This window comes from Pygocentrus nattereri, chromosome 12, assembly GCF_015220715.1.
Source record: "Pygocentrus nattereri isolate fPygNat1 chromosome 12, fPygNat1.pri, whole genome shotgun sequence".
NCBI lineage: Eukaryota > Metazoa > Chordata > Actinopteri > Characiformes > Serrasalmidae > Pygocentrus > Pygocentrus nattereri.
Genome location: NC_051222.1, coordinates 13372798 through 13390851, shown reverse-complemented (window position 1 = coordinate 13390851; position 18054 = coordinate 13372798). Strand labels below are relative to the sequence as shown.

Below are 18054 nucleotides of genomic sequence, written 5' to 3'. Positions count from 1 at the left end.
GCAAGCTAGCTCGGGCAGACCAGAGATGAGTAGAAAATCCTCAAGTAAATGCCTTGTTACTTCAGTTAAAATGCTGCTTTAAATTCGTAAACTATTAGGTAAAATAAATTTTAAAATACCCCTAGTATTGGATTCCCCGTGGAACTCGAGTGGACCTTACATTCAGCATCTCAATGTGAATGTCTAAAACAGAAATGAATACAAAGTAGATTCCTTTATTCACATGGTTGCAAAGGAAATCATTTCAAAAAGCACATTCATAAAATTTTTATTTAGTCTCACACAGATGTACTTTGTTTTTTTCCTCCACATCACTAGAGGAAACCCTGAGTTTAGAAGTAAAACTTAAAGATGTCTGTGCTCTTATTAAAGCCCATTTACTGAAGCAAACCCGTAGGCAAGTTTAATGCTGAGTTTATGATACAATTCTCATTTTTGTTTCCAAGCTGACTTGTCTACTGACACCTTTCAGAGACTGACATTCTGACTTGAGTTTGGACGTAGTATTGTCATACAGAGGCAGTAACGTAAGTCAGATTCCCACATGTTTAGTAAATCAACTTGAATTTTAAATGATGTTTAATTACTATTATGATGTAGAATCTGGTTTTGACTTCAGATATGACTTTGAATTAATAAACAAATTATGACTTTGGTGTGTTGTAGGTTGACTGAATGTATCGTGTATCAACCAAATCAGACTTTAAAATACTTCTTCAGAATACTTCAAATAATCCACAATGTGTCTTGAGCTACACTCTCTGAGCTGATTTGTCTTAAAACATAAGACTTTTGACTTTAAATGTTCTTTGGTTTGGAGGCATTATTGTAGTTTGGAGGAAATGTATGGGCCAAAATGTATTTGGCTTCTTCTCTGGTGTAGGCTGTTTCACTGCTGACTTGCCTTCAGAGACAAGACTGTAAAGTAATACTGCTTCTAAATCTTCAGTTTGGAGGCAGTGTATGGTATGTCAGCTAGACTTCCACATGGTGTGTTGAGCTGATTTTTCAAGGTACACTGCTTCTGAGCTGATCTATCTTCAAACATGAGACTTTAAATGTACTTTGGTTTGGAGGCAGTATTATCCTAAATAAGTCAGACTTCCATTGTTGTTAGCCTACTTTTCTGTTGTAGTCTTAAAACAGACTGGGGTTTGGCAGCTGCACTGTAATTTGGAGAAGGTAAATGAACCAGGTCGTTATTTTGTTAGACTTCATTTTGTGTTTAGACTTTCACTTCAATTAAAGTCAACTCAGAATTGAGTCAAAAAGTTTTGACAGTATTGTAAATCATCCAGACTTCCACAGCTACTTTTCTCAGGGTACTTTCATGAGGTAGACCATATCTCTTCTTTCTACTTACCAAGACTTTCCAAAACATCATCAGTGGTCATGGCCTGCGGTCTTGTCTCGTTTCACCGAGTATGAGTTTGTGTGTGTTCTGACGTCACGCGGCGAGAAGGAGTGCGGGCTCTGGCTAGCTATCGAGAAAACTCGCCGACCCACCGGCACATCGGCCCCCTCGGTACGATGCTGGACTCGCTGGCGCTGTTGCTGGAGAAAGCCTTCCTCCTCGCCCATTTCGACATTTTCAGTGTGCTACTCTCCGGTGAGAAGGACAGGAAGGTGGAGAATGCGGCGGAGGTAGAGAGGGAAAGGCACCTTCAGCAGCAGCGGCTCCGGCGCGGCGACCTCCTGGAGGTGCCTCGCACCCTCTTTATCCACTTCGGCATCTATCTGGGTGACGGCAAGGTGGCCCACCTGATTCCCGACATCCTGCCGGCGCTGACGAGCGATGAGCGCCGCATCGGGAGGGTGGTGAGCAACAAGCGGCTGCTGCTCGGCGTGCTCTACAAGTGCGCCACCATCCGCGTGGACACGCTGGAGGACTTCGCGTACGGCTCGCCGGTGCTCCTCAACACCATGGACGACGCGCTCAGGACGCGGCCGCTGGCCAACGAGGAGGTGGCGCTCCGGGCCGAGAAGCTCATAGGCAGGATCCCGTACAGCCTACTGTGGAACAACTGCGAGCACTTCGTCACCTACTGCCGCTACGGCACCGCTGTCAGCCTGCAGACAGACAAGGTAGCTAAGTCTGCATTTTGTCCACAATGTAAACTTAAATGAATGGAAAGAATCATGCAGACTCACTGCCTCGAAACAGTTAAGGAAAGTGAAAGGTTCAAGCTTGAATATCTGTTTTGGTTATAAGTACTTCTTACTATCAGTGATCCACACTTTTTCAGCGTGTAAGATTCACTCAAGTAGCTCAGTCATTCTAAAGAGTTTAAGTTGAGCAGGCAGTACTCCACATTTTCTAGTTGTTTACAGTTAGGCGATCCTCTCGTTGCAAATACTCATCTGTATGTAATGCATTGGTATCAACTTTCATAATTTTAAATGCACTAGGTCATACAGTAATTAACAAATGCCTGCGTGTTGAACAGATACAAGCGGTCTTATCCATTGCTTCATATAGTAATGAAGCAATGGATAAAGCAAGAGTGATCGATTTCTGAGGACTAAAATGGCTTCAAGCATCTTCACCATTCCGTTCAGAAAGTGCTTGAATACTGGTATTCACCATCTGAAACAGCTCACAGGCTGATCTGGTAAACCTGAAACACCAGAATAGTGAGAGTAATAAAGGCATGCACCCAGACCTTTTACCATGAGAATAAGCTACTACACAAAAAAGACATTATACAGAGAGTGCTACTGGAAAAAAAAGTTACCAGAAACCAACAACGCCGCTTAGAGTGCTGGGAAACTTTTTGGGTGAAAGACTCTTTGGTCCATAGGACTTATCCAAATTAATTGATACTATCTAGATTTACCTAAATAAATATGGATAATATAAGAATTAATAAGTGTTACTATATTTACATTAGTAACAGATGATTAAACCAAAAGAAATTAAGTTAGTGCAACTGTTATGTTTTACAGCGAAATGAGTGTTGAGCCATGTAGTGCACTCTAACCCTTACTGGATGCTTCCGCTCTTAGCATGATCTAGTTAAGTCTCCTTGGTACTCACCAAAGGGACTTATGCATCCTTCATTAGGGATTCATGGTAAAGACAATGTGTCTAGAACCGTGAACACTCAAAGAACCATCTAAATGCACAAACAGTTCTTGGCATAGTTAATTGATTCTTTTCCATGGCGGAAAACCTGCTGTATAGGATTATTCATCTTTTAAAAAGGGATCTATCTAGCAACAAAATGGTTCCTCTGTTGTCAAAAGAACTTTTGGTACTATATAGAACACTTTGCCAAGAGTGTAACCATGACAAGAAATCACAATAGCCATTTCCATCCCAGCAGGCTAGCCTGATGGGTTAGTAATGAGGCTCCTGAAGGTCAATTGTTTCAAGAAAGATTAGGCTACTGAAACAAGACTAAACATCATTACATATCACCTTAATGTACTTTGGGAGGAAATGTGCTCTGCATTTATTTGATTCAAAAGGGTACATCAACTTAAAATGGAAATTGGGCCTTGAATTTATTTGATGAGTTGCTTGAAATGTGTACATCAACATGTTTCAGTTGGCTTGGGCTACTTCTAGCAATAAGTACAACTGATATAATCGCAATAATAATTGTGATCTGTTTAACAATGTGGAACCAGTGTATTCATTTCAGTCAAAGGACTTTGTGTGTGTATTTCTCACATTAGAAGCCATTTCCAAAGAAAAGTCCTATTTTCAAGTCAATGGCAATATGTTCCTCAGGAAATCTGGGTCATTTTGGAGTGCAGGGCTGAACAACAGCTTCTTTGAGTGTAGAGGAGCAGGTTTAGTTCCAGCACATTACTGCCGCCAAGTCTCGTGGATTCAGGAAATAAGTGCAACACGACTAACTTTGTTCCCCTGTTTCCCCTCAACAGTTCTGCGAGTGCATGAAATCCATCATCCGGGATCAGAGGAGTGTGCTTGTGGCAACAGTACTTGGAGTGTGTTGCATGCTTTTCCTGGGATTATCACCCTCCACAGTACTTCCAACACTCCTCATCCTCTTCATCTTGTGGATGGTTGGATAAGAGACTGTTCTTGCCGTGCTCATACCCAGCTAAACTGGATCTGAGTACCGTTTACCGATTCAACTGTCTGCTTTCACTAAGACATTGAAATATCATTGTGTCAGTTTGATAGTTGGATATGTTTAGCCCAGTTTAACAGTATTATGTTAAAGCTAACTGCTTATTTTTTGTACCATATTCAGTCAAATTAATAAATGTTGAAACAAGCAGTACAAAAATTGTTTCTCCATATAACTGCTTTTCTCATGACCTGCTACTGTGCTCTACAAACAAGCCAGGAGAAAAAAGACTAGATCTTTAAAATGCCCTTGCTGCTTCTTATCCTTTCATTCAGTATCCATGTTTAAATTACTGTATCATCCAGTGTATTAACAAAAATTACTGGCTTGCACAGGAAAGAAATTAATACACATGGTACATAGAAAATTGCAGTTTTCTGTAATTAATGAATTTCTTCATTGCCCTTACAGAACATTTTTTTGGTTAGTTTTTTTTGTTTTGTTGGGTAAAAAGTGAATTGCACAAAGAAGAAAGAATTTGAGAGAATTATGTTCTCACAGTTGCATCACCTATTTCTGCTTTATATAATTCACTTCATCTGTTTATGAATGACCTTTCCTAAGGGGTAAAGTGGTCCAGGATTAGTAGCTGATTACTGCTACTAGATGATTTCTTCACCCCTGCACAATAGAGGAGTGGGGCCACACTGGCATTGAGTAATCAACTATGTATTGTTGCACTGAGCATGTGACATTCTTATTGATTAGTGTGTAAAAAATAGCTACAGCATCATAATCCTCTTGCCCCTCCCCAGCCTGTCTTGAGGGATAAAACTGTTAAGTGCCAAGCCTTCTAGAAAACTACTACGTCCACCCTTGGAGGATGTTTCCTCTGCAGTTCCTCAGTTGCTTTTTCATTGCCCTGACCACAGACAAAAATGAAGAAAAAAAGAAACCAAAACAGGGCAAGCATGACATCTCTGTGTTTAAAAGGGGTGATCTCCTGGAGGTTCCTCGAACCCTCTTCACCCATTTTGGGATCTATCTGGGGAACAACCGCGTAGCGCACCTCATTCCTGACATCTTGCCAGTTATCTCGGCTGACAAGAGTGCCATCGCCAAGATGGTGACCAACAACCGGCTTCTTCTCGGAGTCATAACAAAGCAGGCCAGTGTCCGTGTGGACTGTGTGGATGACTTTGCGTATGGAGCAGAGATTCTAGTGAACCACATGGACAAGGTGTGTAGTCGGCTGCCGCTGGATGGTGAAGAGGTGGCCAGGAGAGCAGAGAAGTTGCTGGGCTCAGTGGAGTACAGTCTGCTGTGGTACAACTGTGAACATTATGTCATGTACTGCAGATATGGCACTAGCATGAGCTTTCAAACCTATCAGGTAAGATGCCACTTGGAATCTGCTGCAATCTCTATAGACTCGTATTTTGACACCACAGACACTCTTTTTTGGAAGTTTTTCTATAATCTAAGTCTGCTATTCAATAGTTAAATCATGCATAATGGCTCTGAAATGCCACCAAAAATAATAATTTACACCATTTAAGAAATGTAAGGTATAGTGTCCTAAAAAAAAAAAAAAGAGGTGAATGTAGGAGAAACTAATGAAACTTCTTTGTTGACTCCTGTCTCATCTTGCTGGGGAGCACACCTACTACAGTTTAGTTGTAGAAACATGGGAGACTTTCCCAGCACAGAAGACTAAGCTATATTAACAGCTCAAAACTCCTCCTCATTCAAAGTGATCTTAGACATACCATATCTTCTTTTACTGTGGGTCCCTCCCTAATCCTAGTGTCCTCCTGCTCTGTACATTTTAGTGTTACTGAACTCATCAGCTCATTAGCACACCCTTCCTGAGTTGAAGTGGGTGTGTTAGAACAAAGAAAACATTAACATGTTCATGTGCATGGGTACTCCAAGACCTGGATCAGAAAACTGTTTCAGATCAATATCAAGCCAAAAATGCTAATGCCCAAAATCAATCACCCACAAAATGTAAATCACAGCATTAAAACACTCATGCAACTTTGGTTATTGCAAAAAATCTTGCACAAAGAATACAAATACTTGGGCAAGGACCATGGAATAAAAGTGGTGTTTAACTTGGTAGTAATTAAAGGAAATAGAGTAAGTATAGCATTACTGTATAACATTTAAAGAATTCGAGTTTAAGAATTAGCAGAAAAATATAACTGGGCCATATTTGCCTTGTAGAACTGAGGTAAGCTCACTAAAGACTGGACAAAGCCCCTTTGTGAGTGCTGTCAAATCTACATAAGTTAGAGTCTTCCGTTATAGAATGTAGCCTAATAACACTTAGTTGTTCATATGTTGTCAGAAATATAGTAAAAATCTAAAAGCAAAATACATAACCAGCTTTCTAGAAATGAATACATGAACACACATTACATTTACTCCATGCAGTGCTGGAATTTCACACTTTGATCTTAGTTTAATTCCTTTGCTAAGCTGCAAAACGTTGATTTACACCTTTAATGAAACATTAATCTCCAGTTTTCCCTCCAACCACTATCAATCAGTAAATTACACGATACAAATCACTGCAGTTTGCACAAGATAACTGTCTGTTCAAAAGAGTCTACCATCATGAAAGCACATGATCACCACCTGGTGTTTAATCTGTGTAAAAACACTCACCTGAACTTCAACATTTTTTCTTTCATATTTTTTTTTATAGTTCTGCAAAATCGTCCGGAAGATTGTGTTCAGCAAGACAAGCTCGTTCCTGACCCTTCTGCTGTGCCTGTTCACTATAGTTTATCTGGGCTGTGTGTCTGTTTATGGCATCTTACTTACAGCGGTCATCCCCTTCACCATATGGATGGCATCATGATCCCCCACAGGTCAAGAGAGGGCAAGATTTAGTGATATTAAAGTAATTTATTGCATAACATTATTAACTGCATATTATGTGGTCTCAATCAATGAGGTACACACTATGGTTCATAACTATTATAACGGCACTATTGCTGGTCTAATCTAATTGCGAAGGGGATAAAATTTTATGTTTGTTAAGGATGATGGAAAGTTCTTGATTGAACCTTTTTACCATTATGTGACTATTCATGCATTATGTGAAGTCATTTATTTTAATATTGTACAATAATTAAACATCAAGTGGTCAATGCTAAATACATTTTTTTTGGTTAGGGTTTGTTTTGATGACTCTTGTCTCCTCTCACCGAACACAAATGTACAATCTTTTTCTCTACACTGTTTATGAACCACTTATATTTCAAATTTGGATTATGCTGAGAGACCTATACCAGTCTGTGAATAAATAATAAAAAGGCCAACGTTTGAACTAATAAAAATCCATCTCTATAGAACGGTGATTTCTAAGTACCTCTCAAAATTCATGATAGTGCATGGTGAAATGAAGTGGAGTTTCTTAATTTTTAATATAGTGCCAGAATTATTGACACCATCTGAAGAGATAAGAAAAATTCAATGGAAAAAAATAGTATACGCTAAAATATATATAAGAAATCTAACCGTTCTGTGAAGATAACAGCTCTGCATCTTCTCTTATAATACTAGATGAGCGACTGGAGAGCATACAGAAAAGCATTTAAGCTGATTCCTCCATGCAAAATTTTTCCAGATGCTTCAGTCTTCTTTCCTCACTAATAGACTCTCCTCTCTTGAGGTAATATACTGTAAAAGAGAAAAAAAGAGTGAGTGCAAAAGTGCAAAGTGAGTCCTACAAATATAAAATCAACATCAGTGGAAAATATCATCAGACAGCACAAAACATGAAAGCTATATAATGAAATCTGGGTTTGTGAGACACCTTCTGAGCCAAGTAATACTAAGTGTTTTGATAATATTAATGCAGTCCAGTACTCCCAGACCACCTTCTGCTCTTCTATTCCAATCAGTTTATATAGTCCAGAAATATTGTATTGATTTCATGAGCATGTGACTAGGTAGAAGGATATATAGACAGAAGGATATATAAAACGAGACAGTCCTTCAGCATTGCATAAAATACCTCACATAGCTAAGGATAAATCTCTCTAAAGCAACCTAAAGTTGCTGAAACATGCTCAGGGGTTTTTCAGGCTGCTAAGTAAGTTCAAATGTCTGGCTGTAATTTTTATTTATTTACTTTCTTATTTATTTATTTATGAAAATGCCAAGTTACTTAACTGTGTCTTTGACTGAAATAAGGTTATCTGCACAGTTGGCCCTGTTCACACAAAGTGGTAGCTTACCGTATAGTGGCTGTTGCTGAGTAAATCATCACACACGCCACTGGTTCATATGTACTTCGCTGGTCGATCGATATCCAGCGCAAAAGCCCCAAAAGTAGCTACGGCGGCCTCTACTGGGACTCAGTAGGCGGTTTTAACCTCCACTCCGCAGACGGGAAAACTGGTGCTTCCCTACTTTATCGAAAGTATGTAGTAAAAATCCCTGGGAAACTGACCAGCGCAACATTTACAAAACATTAAACGTAGTTAACTTAGCCAAACGAGTCGCGTTAATCAAGACTTCACGAGGTGAAGGCTGATTCTTGGTTCAATTTGTAATAAGGCGTCACATGTTTGACACTTTATTAGCAATTTAAGTATAGTTTTAATCGTTTTTAAATTTTGGTTCCTTGACGAGTCAACGGGCCCACGCTGGAGGTAGCTTAACCCACTAGTTACATTGCTTATAGCTAGTTAGCGAGCGGAGCTTGCAAGTTTAGCTAGTTAGCTGCTCTTGCTAACGAATATTGCCTTAGTTTCGCAAGCGGCAGTCCTTGGCTGCAGAAACCCAATTGACTATTTCCTCGAGCCAGCGAACCTGCAATGGAGTTATTTTAATGTATATTCATTTCTAGTTAGCTAGAGACTTAAGTTAGTTGGGCAGGCTAGCTAGTTATTAGCGAACTACTCCCTAACGCAAATCACCTCAGTTTAGCATGCAGCGGTGCTTAGCTGCTAATAACGACATTGCACAGCCCAACTAAGATACGCTGACGCCGTAAGGAATTGAAAGCCAAACATCATACAAGGTTAGCTCGATGTGTTTATGTACTAGTAACCTTATTAACTGGTTACTGTCTTATCACAAAGTTTCCAACTGATGTTTAAAGCTAGCGCTAGTCAGCTAGCCTACGTTCCCGCTGGTCTGCTGTTATTTTGCTAGTTAGCTGTAACGTTACATGCTCATGATGTGAAGCAGTAGTTAGCTAGCTATCTAGCTAACATATTTAGCAAGTTTCCTCTGCTTGTAGATTTCACTTAAGGTAGTGGGACTATAATGTAGCTAATAAAATTAAAATGTTTGCCATAAACATAATTAATGACAAGTTCATATATATATATATATATATATATATATATATATATGTATTATTTCGGGAATAATGATCTGTAGATGAGGCTACCTTACTGCCTGAACTTTTCTGCATGCATAACAATTAACAGTTGTATTTAAGTAGTCATATTTTTTAAATGACAGGTTGTGAGATGCAGTGGTGTCATTGTTTTACTTGGAAGCTAACTTTAGTTCAATAAGTATTGAGTGCTTCTTGAGAGTCACCTCATAGTTGTTAACTTATGTAAACACCGGCTTCTGTTCACAGGGCTGGTGTTAGATGAATGTAATGGATGTAATAAGAAATGCATTCTTGTTATAATGCAGAGTTTGTATAGTGGAAATCAGCAATGCAGGCATAATCAGCTTTTTAAAACAGGAAACGTTTTGCTTCACAAAACCTACCGGCCACTTCAGCAAAACCACTTTCTTGTTTATACACACACATGGTCCATTTAATCAGCTCCACTGACCATAAAGGTGCTCTTTGTGGTTCTACAGTCTGCTCCCTCTGTTCATCTGTATACTTTGTTAGCCCCCTTTCACCTTGTTCTTCGGTGATAGGACCCCCACCACAGATCATTATTTAGGTGGTGGAAGAATTCTGGGGACTGCTGTAATTTTGAATTGGTGTCATGTTTGTGTGTTGCACTGGTACAAGTGGATCAGTGTCACTCAGAACCTCAGTGTCACTGCTAGACTGAGTGTATTCCATCCACCAAAAATATCCAACCAATAGTGTCCTGTAACCACAGATGAAGGATTACAGGATGATCAACGCAAACTGCACAAAAACAGATGGGCCTTCATCGCTGACTTTACATCTACAAGGTGGACCAACAAGGTGGGAATGTCTAATAGAGTGGACAGTGAGTGGACACCGTGTTTAAGAACTCCAGCAGCACTGCTGTGTCTGATCCACTCGTACCAGCACAATGCACACTAACCACCACCACGTCAGTGTCACTGCAGTGCTGAGAACGATCCACCACCCAAATAATACTTGCTGTGTGGGTCCTGACCATTCAGGAACAGGCTGAAAGGTGGCTAACAAAATATACAGAGAAACAGAGTCTGTAGTTGTAGAACTACAAAGTGCACCTATATGGTAAGTAGTGCTGATAACAAATAAGTGTGGAAACAAGGAGGTGGTTTTAATAAGTGGTTGTTCGGTAAATGTAGTTCAAAGCTGCTGGTTGGTTTATAGAAGTGTTTTTTTCTAGGATTGTGTTTTTTATTGGTCCTTAAAACACATTGTTTTTTAACAAGTTGTCAGGAAACAGTGAGAGAAATATTAAACTCCAGTCAAGGTAAAATAATTGAAAGAAAAAAAAAATCTTTTTGTAGAAATAACATTTTCTTGTATTTCAACTCCAGTCCTGGTGACCCACTGCTCTGCACAGTATCAGATATTCTCTGCCCTCAACAAACCTGATCCAGCTTATGAAGAGCTTGATGAGCTGGGTCCTGTTGGGGCAGCAAACAGTTGAAACTTTTCAGGTCAGGGGGCCAGCATGGTTGGAATTCAAAACCACAGCTTTATGAAACATAATGAATAAACAGTGATAAAAGATTTGTCCACTGTTGAGACTAGCACTACAGGAAATAAGCTGTATGGTCTTAAAGTGGAAAGTCAGATTTGCTGTCACAACATTACTCTTCAACAGTTTCATGTGTTTGAGAATGTGAGAAGTATTAGAAGTATTTTGTGTTTTCTAAGGTGGTAATGGAAGAACACAGTTGGTCTTGCCAGGACAGTAAGATGGAAAGCCCAAATGAAGCTGCGCTCTTGGCCCTAATGGAGAAGACAGGATACAGTATGGTTCAGGAAAATGGACAAAGAAAATTTGGTGGCCCACCACCAGGTAAGAGAAAAGTCCTATAGAATGTAGTAGCCCAAAAACCTAAAAAAAAAAAAAAAACTTGCTGCATTAAAGAACATTCAGTGATTGTTGGGCTTGCCGATGTGGTTACTATAGGTGAAAATAGATTATAAAGTATATAAAATATATAAAGTTTTGTTATAATGAGTAACAGCATATTATCATACAAAAGTAAAAATATTTTAATATCAGGTTTTTAATGAGTTAGCAACGTAATATAAACTTTTTAAAAAGTACAAATTTCCAGAAGTATTCAGTCACCCGTCCAAATAATTTAATGCAGACTGCTTCTGCAAACATTTGTGAAAGAATGGGTGCTCTCAGGAGCTCAAATCCAGTGTGGTACCGTGACAGGACGCCACCTGTGCAGTCCAGTCATGAAAGGTCCTTGCTACTAAATATTACACAGTCGACTGTTAGTGTTATTATAACAAAGTGGAAGCAATTGAGAACGACAACAACGAAATAGTAGGCCACATAAAATGACAGAGTGGGATCAGCGGATGCGGAGGCGCATAGTGCACAGAGGTCACCAACTTTCTGCAGAGTCAATCACTACAGACCTCCAAACTTCATGTGGCCTTCAGATTAGCTCAGGAACAGCGTAGAGAGCTTCATGGAATGGGTTTCCATGGCCGAGCAGCCGCATCATTCAGTGGTGTAAAGTGCTGCCACTGGACTGTAGAGCAGTGTAGATGTGCTCTCTGGAGTGACGAAACCCGTTTTTTTTACATCTGGCAAATCCAATGGATGAGTGTGGGTTTGGTGGTCGCCAAAAGAACAGTACTTATCTGACTACATTGTGCCAAATGTAAAGTTTGGCGGGGGGGTGGGGGTTATGGTGTGGGGTTGTTTTTCAGGAATTCATCTCAGCCCCTTAGTTGCAGTGAAAAGAATTTTTAATGCTTTAGCAGACCAAGAGATTTTGGACAATTTCATGCTCCCAACTTTGTGGGAACGGTATGGGGATGACCCCATCCTGTTCCAACATGACTGTGCACCAGTGCGCAAAGCAAGGTCCATAAAGACGTGGATGAGTGTGTTTGGTGTGGAAGAACTTGCCTGCACAGAGTCCTGAACTCAACCCAATACAACGCCTTTGGGATGAATTACAGTGGAGACTGTGAGCCTATCCTTCTCGTCCAACATCAGTGTCTGACCTCACAAATACGTTTCTGTAAGAATGGTCAAAAATCCCCATCAACACACTCCTAAACCTTGTGGAAAGCCTTCCCAGAAGAGTTGAAGCTGCTATAGCTGCAAAGGGTGGGCCGCCATCATATTAAACCATATGGATTAAGAATGGGATGTCACTCAAGGTTATGTGCGTATGAAGGCAGAGGAGCTAAAACTTTTGGAAATGTAGTGTATGTAACGTTCCATTCATTGCAAATGATTTTATTATGTTATAGAAATGAGAAATGGTAAATATGACTAAACTATAAATCTTTGTTCTAGGCTGGGAAGGTCCCCCTCCACCAAGAGGCTGTGAGGTGTTTGTGGGGAAAATTCCCCGGGATATGTATGAGGATGAGCTGGTGCCTGTGTTTGAACGTGCAGGCCGCATCTATGAGTTCCGTTTGATGATGGAGTTTAGTGGGGAAAATCGTGGCTATGCTTTTGTCATGTATACCACTCGAGAATCTGCACAGCGGGCCATCCATCTTCTTGACAACTATGAGATCCGTCCAGGGAAGTTTATAGGAGTATGCGTGAGTCTAGACAACTGTCGGCTCTTTATCGGCTCCATCCCAAAAGACAGGAAGAAAGAGGAGATACAAGAGGAGATGATAAAAGTAAGTCTTTTAATAAAGAGAAAGCATTAACTACATTCATTGAATATGTGCAGATACCATCTTGAAGAAATTGAGTGTCATAGTTGCTTTTCAGCTAGTCTGACTGATTAAAATAGATATCAATATGTGTCATATATGTGTTTGTCTGTTTTTTTGTGGTATTACCTTTCCTTTGTTGAGGTCTTAAAATGTATTAAGCATTGAACTTGACATAAAAATACTAAGTAGAACACTAACGGGCTGGCTTGGATGCAAGAAAAAATTCTTAAAACTGATATAATGGGTTCAGAAAATGACTACTGTCAAACAAAAGTTTTTGAGTAAAAAAACAGGAAAATAGTTTTTACACCATACAATATGTATATTTTTAAATTGAAGTGACTTTGAAAAGAATACTGTCATCTGTGTATCCTGTTAGGAAATGCTGGGTTTAAAGAATTTGCACACAAGTGTATTGCAATTAAAACTTAAGCTGATATTGAATGATTTGTGTGTTTTCACAGACTTCACATTTGTATGTGTAGTCGACTGCTAAATGTTATTCATCAAACTGAAACTGTTGGTATAAGCTACTGGGATTTCTCTTTGACAACTGTTCCTTTTATAGTCCAATTTTTTCCCCAGCTTTTGTGCCATTTTAATTCCTAACTTTTTCTTCAATGTCAAAATTAGGTGACTGATGGGGTGGTGGATGTCATTGTGTACCCCAGTGCCACAGACAAAAGTAAGAACCGTGGTTTTGCCTTTGTGGAGTATGAATCGCACAAAGCTGCTGCCATGGCCCGCAGAAAACTCATACCAGGTATTTTTAAGTCAGATAAATAAAAAAAGTTATGTTGTGTAGTCAGCTTGGTCTTACATTGCAGATATTAATCAGGAAAGATCTGATTTTGCTTGTTAGGTTAGCCTGTTAATTGGTGAAAGCACTTTTGTAACAAACTATATACAGGGTAAGTCAAAAGGCACAGGACACTATTTTATTTTATTTCATTTTTTTTTGCTGTCACAAGCCTCCACAATGCAGTGCTGAAGGTGGTGTTTGTTGTGGATTTTCTCAGCATACACAATTTGTTTGAGATGACCTCAGAGATGAATAATAAAATAAAAAATAAAGTAAAACCTGTCCTGTGACTTTTGACTCACCCTGTACTGAAAAGACTGAACTGAGTATCTGTGACTTTTTTAGGTTGGCAACAATATAGATTTTGTATTTGTTTATTTTATCAGGAACGTTCCAGTTGTGGGGGCATACTATTCAGGTTGACTGGGCTGAACCAGAGAAGGATGTAGATGAAGAGACAATGCAGCGTGTACGGGTGCTGTATGTACGCAATCTTATGTTGCACACCACAGAGGAGACGCTTCGGTCTGAATTCTCTCGTTTAAAGCCTGGCTCTGTGGAGCGTGTTAAGAAGTTGACAGACTATGCCTTTATCCACTTCCACAACCGTGAAGACGCACTTGCTGCACAACAGTCCATGAACGGCAAACTTATTGATGGCTCGCCCATTGAAGTTACTCTGGCTAAGCCAATCAGCAAAGATGGGAGTCGAAGATTTGGAACACGGGCCAGCCATAATGGAATGGCAGGGGGGCTGTATGGTGACTCCAACTTTCTTTTACAGAGCAAAGATGACTCTGGTATCAGCTTGGGTACGGGGATTATGAGTGAAGGGTTATGTTCACGTCCCCTTAGCTTACCACCTCGCTGGAGCAATCCGTATGCTGTGGACTTGGAACGCTGTGTGTATCCGTTCCTGCCAGGATCCACTCTGGTACCAGTTAGTCTGCAGACTCTCAAACCCAGCCAGCTGAGCTCTGCTGTGTCATTGCTGGAATATTACTGCCACAAGAATGGATGGTCACTGCCAGAGTATTACCTTTACTCCGCAGCAGGGCACGAAGGAAAAACACTGCTCATTTATAAAGTTGTAATCAGCAGCACCAGAAGCAGCTATATGCCTGATAAAGTTTGTTCCATTTTGGAGGATGCCAAGGAACTTGCTGCTCAGAACACACTTTGGAACCTTGGTTAGTCTGTTTGTCTGTTTGTCTCTTCAGATTCAGAAAAAAGTCTGCCATATTTTTTTTGACACTATTTGCAGTTATTATATGGCATTGTAAAAACTTACAAGCAATTTTGAGTTACTGCATGTGAGAAATTCACATATATTACAGTAATTGTATAGGTGTATAGCAGTACTATATTCTTAAATGCAGTGAAATTCAACTTTGGCAGTTATAATCATACAGACTTAAACTCTGCAGCTTTAACGACATAATACTGTAATATAATGTGATCTTTTATGTCAGTATGGGTTGTTTTGAATTGTCAGTAGTCAGTTGTAGTTTATAGATTAGAATGTTCCAAATTGTTGATTATTACGTTGAGTTTTGCCATGATTGTGGTAAAATGTGCAATGACAAAGTTCATTTATTCAAAAGCATTAATATGTGTGTGTCTGTCTGTGTGTGTGTGTGTGGCTCTGTAATCTACAGATTCATCATTCCAGGGTCCTGGTTTGGCTGGGAATTTTACTCCCCCTGCATCACCTGGTTTGCTGTCATTTCCATGTCGATCTCTGCCGTATCCAGGATACTCCATGGCGCCCATCTCACCTCCCCTACCCATTCCTGGTGCCGGTGGCCAGAGGCTCTACATTCCAAGCCAGTCATCCTTCTTCTGAAGCCATATTTTTGAAGCAAAGCAGGTTTGGTTATGCTGTTTTTGTTTTTTTCTTAGATTTTTTGGGAATTACTTAGCCTAGCTGATTTTGATAGTAGCTATTTTCAGGTTTATATTTTTAAATTACTATCTTTTCTAGATAGTATTCACATGTTCTATTTGAATATTAATGTGCTACAAAATCTACCTTTTGTGTATTTAATCGTAAAACAAGTTATCTTATGTCAGAAAGACATTAGTTTTAGTGTGTCAGTGTTTAAACCTCTGACCGTAGCACGTTAGAACTCCACAGAAGAGGTCACCTAAAGGTTTTTTGTTGTTTTGTTCCTGTCTTCAAGAGACAGTTCTTGGCCCTGCGGTTTGTCCAGGTTTGATACTCAACCTCTGCAATGAAATGCAAGTTTTGCTAATAAGTCACAAACAAATTTCCACCATGTATCAGTTCTTAAACAAGCCACTTGTGTAACCATTATTTTTGATTGTGCTATAGTTTTACGTTTTTTATGAATTTTGCTTTATGGTTATTTGGATGTTCAGTTAACTCCAAGTCCATCCAATAGCCCACTCAAGGCTGCCTTAAAAAAAAAAAAAAAAGAATATATATAAAAAATTAAAAAATATATGTATTTATTTTATGCCCATGTGTGGATTTTTTTTTTTTTAATTTTGTGTTTGTTTTAAATTTATAGTATATGTATTGTTTTTCAATTTGGTGTTAGAGTTATCAATACTATTTGTACATTTGTTTTTTAATTTAAATAAATTTGTTAAAATACCCAACAATATATTGTCAAAAGCAGTGTAATGCCAAGTTTAGGACCACAAAAGTTGATCGCAAACATGTGTATATATGTGTGTGTGTGTGTATATATATATATGTATATACACTTGTAATGGTTATGGTGGTCAAACTAAATCACGTGAATATCCAAAGAAATTAATGTAAAATTTATGTTTTATTTCTGTTGGCTTTCACAAAAATGACTATTTATTATAAATAATTAATTGTCAAAATAATCTGTCTTGAATTGTCCATAATGATTTAGAGAATCAAAAAATATTATATCTGAATATTTTATTGAACACAGCATTTTGATTAACTTCAATCTGCCACTCATTACAAAAGTGTGTCATTTGAAATGTTTGAAAGGAAGTGCCCAATGTACAATACTACGGAATGGATTTAGAGCACCTCTGTCCACCCACAAACACTGTGTTTGAGTTGAATTTGCTGTTCTGAACAGTTTTACCATAAGCATTTTTGCAATGTTTTTGGAATGTGTTTTAACATAGGTTGTTTACCAAAATATTACTGTCTTAAACACCACCTGTTCATGTAGAACTTTTTAATTGTTTGAGATCATGTTAACTTGATGTTGATTAAAAGAGATAAAAGACAACACATTTTGAGCTTGACTTGATGTTAACACACTGAGCCTAATTTCTGTCAGTTAAAATCTTGAAAACCAAAACATGTTTTTAAAAAAGTTTTAAAATTTATAGTATGTTTATAGAAATCGGAGAAGTAGTCAGTCAGTCATATTGTAGTATTAATGCATTGCCAAGCAACAAAAGTGAAAAAAAGAAGTGGGTTCATGCAAGATACAGCCTTGATTTAAACAAAAGTAAACTGAGGATGCTGTGTGTGAAGGAGTGAGAGAAAGCTAGCTTCTGAGGCTAGCTGTTTTTAACAGCTGGCTAATTTGAAGCAGCACTCTGTCCCTCGCACAGCATGGTAAGACAAAAAAGCACTGATTTCAGTTTAAACATACCTAAAAGAATCATTTTGTGTTTCTGGTATGAGAGAATCACACTGCAGTTAATGCTTTTACACAGCGAGCGTCAGATGCATCTGGTGTGATCCATCATCGTCGCACCAAACCAGCTATTTGCTGTTTGTACTAAGCTGACGTTGTTGAAGCTAAACAGTTTAAAACTTGTGACCAGATAGCCTAGCGCTCGTCACCAGATCGCTAAAATAATCAGTTTTCTTTTTTGAATTATGAATGTTAAAAAATTGTGCCTGTGCTTTTCCAGCTGGTAAAAACAGCTCACCAGAAACTTTCTCCCACTATCCCATGACCGGTTTGTGAAATGTTCCACTGTTTGGCAAGTGTTTGTCATGTTCTGACCATAAAGGGTAGTTTAAAACAACAACTGACCACTCAGGAGTAAAAATCAGCCTTCAAACTGGCAGGAAATGATAATTAGACATTTATCGCGATATGTATTAATATCGAAGAATATGAAATAGGAGTGTGTACCCCCTCCAGTGCAGTATAAAAAAGGTTTGCTTTTTC

The 18054-nt window shown here is 39.0% G+C and overlaps 3 protein-coding genes across 5 annotated transcripts; all 3 read left to right on the top strand.

Moving 5' to 3' along the window:
* The first annotated feature begins 1417 nt into the window (after positions 1–1417).
* Positions 1418–4351, top strand: LOC108439371 (lecithin retinol acyltransferase-like). Its single transcript, XM_017717747.2, has 2 exons — positions 1418–2085; positions 3892–4351. Exons 1-2 carry the CDS (start codon positions 1531–1533, stop codon positions 4042–4044), a joined length of 708 nt encoding a protein of 235 aa, XP_017573236.1. The 5' UTR covers positions 1418–1530; the 3' UTR covers positions 4045–4351.
* Positions 4352–4476: 125 nt separating this feature from the next.
* On the top strand, positions 4477–7228 carry lratb.2 (lecithin retinol acyltransferase b, tandem duplicate 2). Its single transcript, XM_017717762.2, has 2 exons — positions 4477–5436; positions 6757–7228. Exons 1-2 carry the CDS (start codon positions 4927–4929, stop codon positions 6910–6912), a joined length of 666 nt encoding a protein of 221 aa, XP_017573251.1. The 5' UTR covers positions 4477–4926; the 3' UTR covers positions 6913–7228.
* Positions 7229–8455: 1227 nt separating this feature from the next.
* On the top strand, positions 8456–16242 carry rbm46 (RNA binding motif protein 46). 3 transcript variants are annotated; one of them, XM_017717761.2, is made up of 6 exons: positions 8456–8481; positions 11110–11254; positions 12731–13068; positions 13741–13870; positions 14296–15099; positions 15568–16242. In XM_017717761.2, the coding sequence occupies exons 2-6, from the start codon at positions 11116–11118 to the stop codon at positions 15753–15755; spliced, it is 1599 nt and encodes a 532-aa protein (XP_017573250.1). In that variant the 5' UTR covers positions 8456–8481; positions 11110–11115; the 3' UTR covers positions 15756–16242. The 3 variants fall into 3 exon arrangements, with proteins under 3 accessions (XP_017573250.1, XP_017573249.1, XP_037399768.1); XM_017717760.2 differs by lacking the exon at positions 8456–8481 and adding an exon at positions 8648–8713; XM_037543871.1 differs by lacking the exons at positions 8456–8481; positions 15568–16242 and adding an exon at positions 8648–8713 and having other exon boundaries at positions 14296–15104.
* The last annotated feature ends 1812 nt before the right edge of the window (positions 16243–18054 follow it).

What these genes read in the sequence shown, in the direction of transcription:
- LOC108439371 (XM_017717747.2), top strand. Translation starts at nt 1,531, where the DNA reads ATGCTGGACTCGCTGGCGCTGTTGCTGGAGAAAGCCTTCCTCCTCGCC. An exon ending in TCAGCCTGCAGACAGACAAG is followed by an intron (nt 2,086 to 3,891) that starts GTAGCTAAGTCT and finishes TCCCCTCAACAG; the next exon opens with TTCTGCGAGTGCATGAAATC.
- rbm46 (XM_017717761.2), top strand. Translation starts at nt 11,116, where the DNA reads ATGGAAGAACACAGTTGGTCTTGCCAGGACAGTAAGATGGAAAGCCCA. An exon ending in ATTTGGTGGCCCACCACCAG is followed by an intron (nt 11,255 to 12,730) that starts GTAAGAGAAAAG and finishes TCTTTGTTCTAG; the next exon opens with GCTGGGAAGGTCCCCCTCCA. An exon ending in CCGCAGAAAACTCATACCAG is followed by an intron (nt 13,871 to 14,295) that starts GTATTTTTAAGT and finishes TTATTTTATCAG; the next exon opens with GAACGTTCCAGTTGTGGGGG.
- lratb.2 (XM_017717762.2), top strand. Translation starts at nt 4,927, where the DNA reads ATGTTTCCTCTGCAGTTCCTCAGTTGCTTTTTCATTGCCCTGACCACA. An exon ending in TGAGCTTTCAAACCTATCAG is followed by an intron (nt 5,437 to 6,756) that starts GTAAGATGCCAC and finishes TTTTTTTTATAG; the next exon opens with TTCTGCAAAATCGTCCGGAA.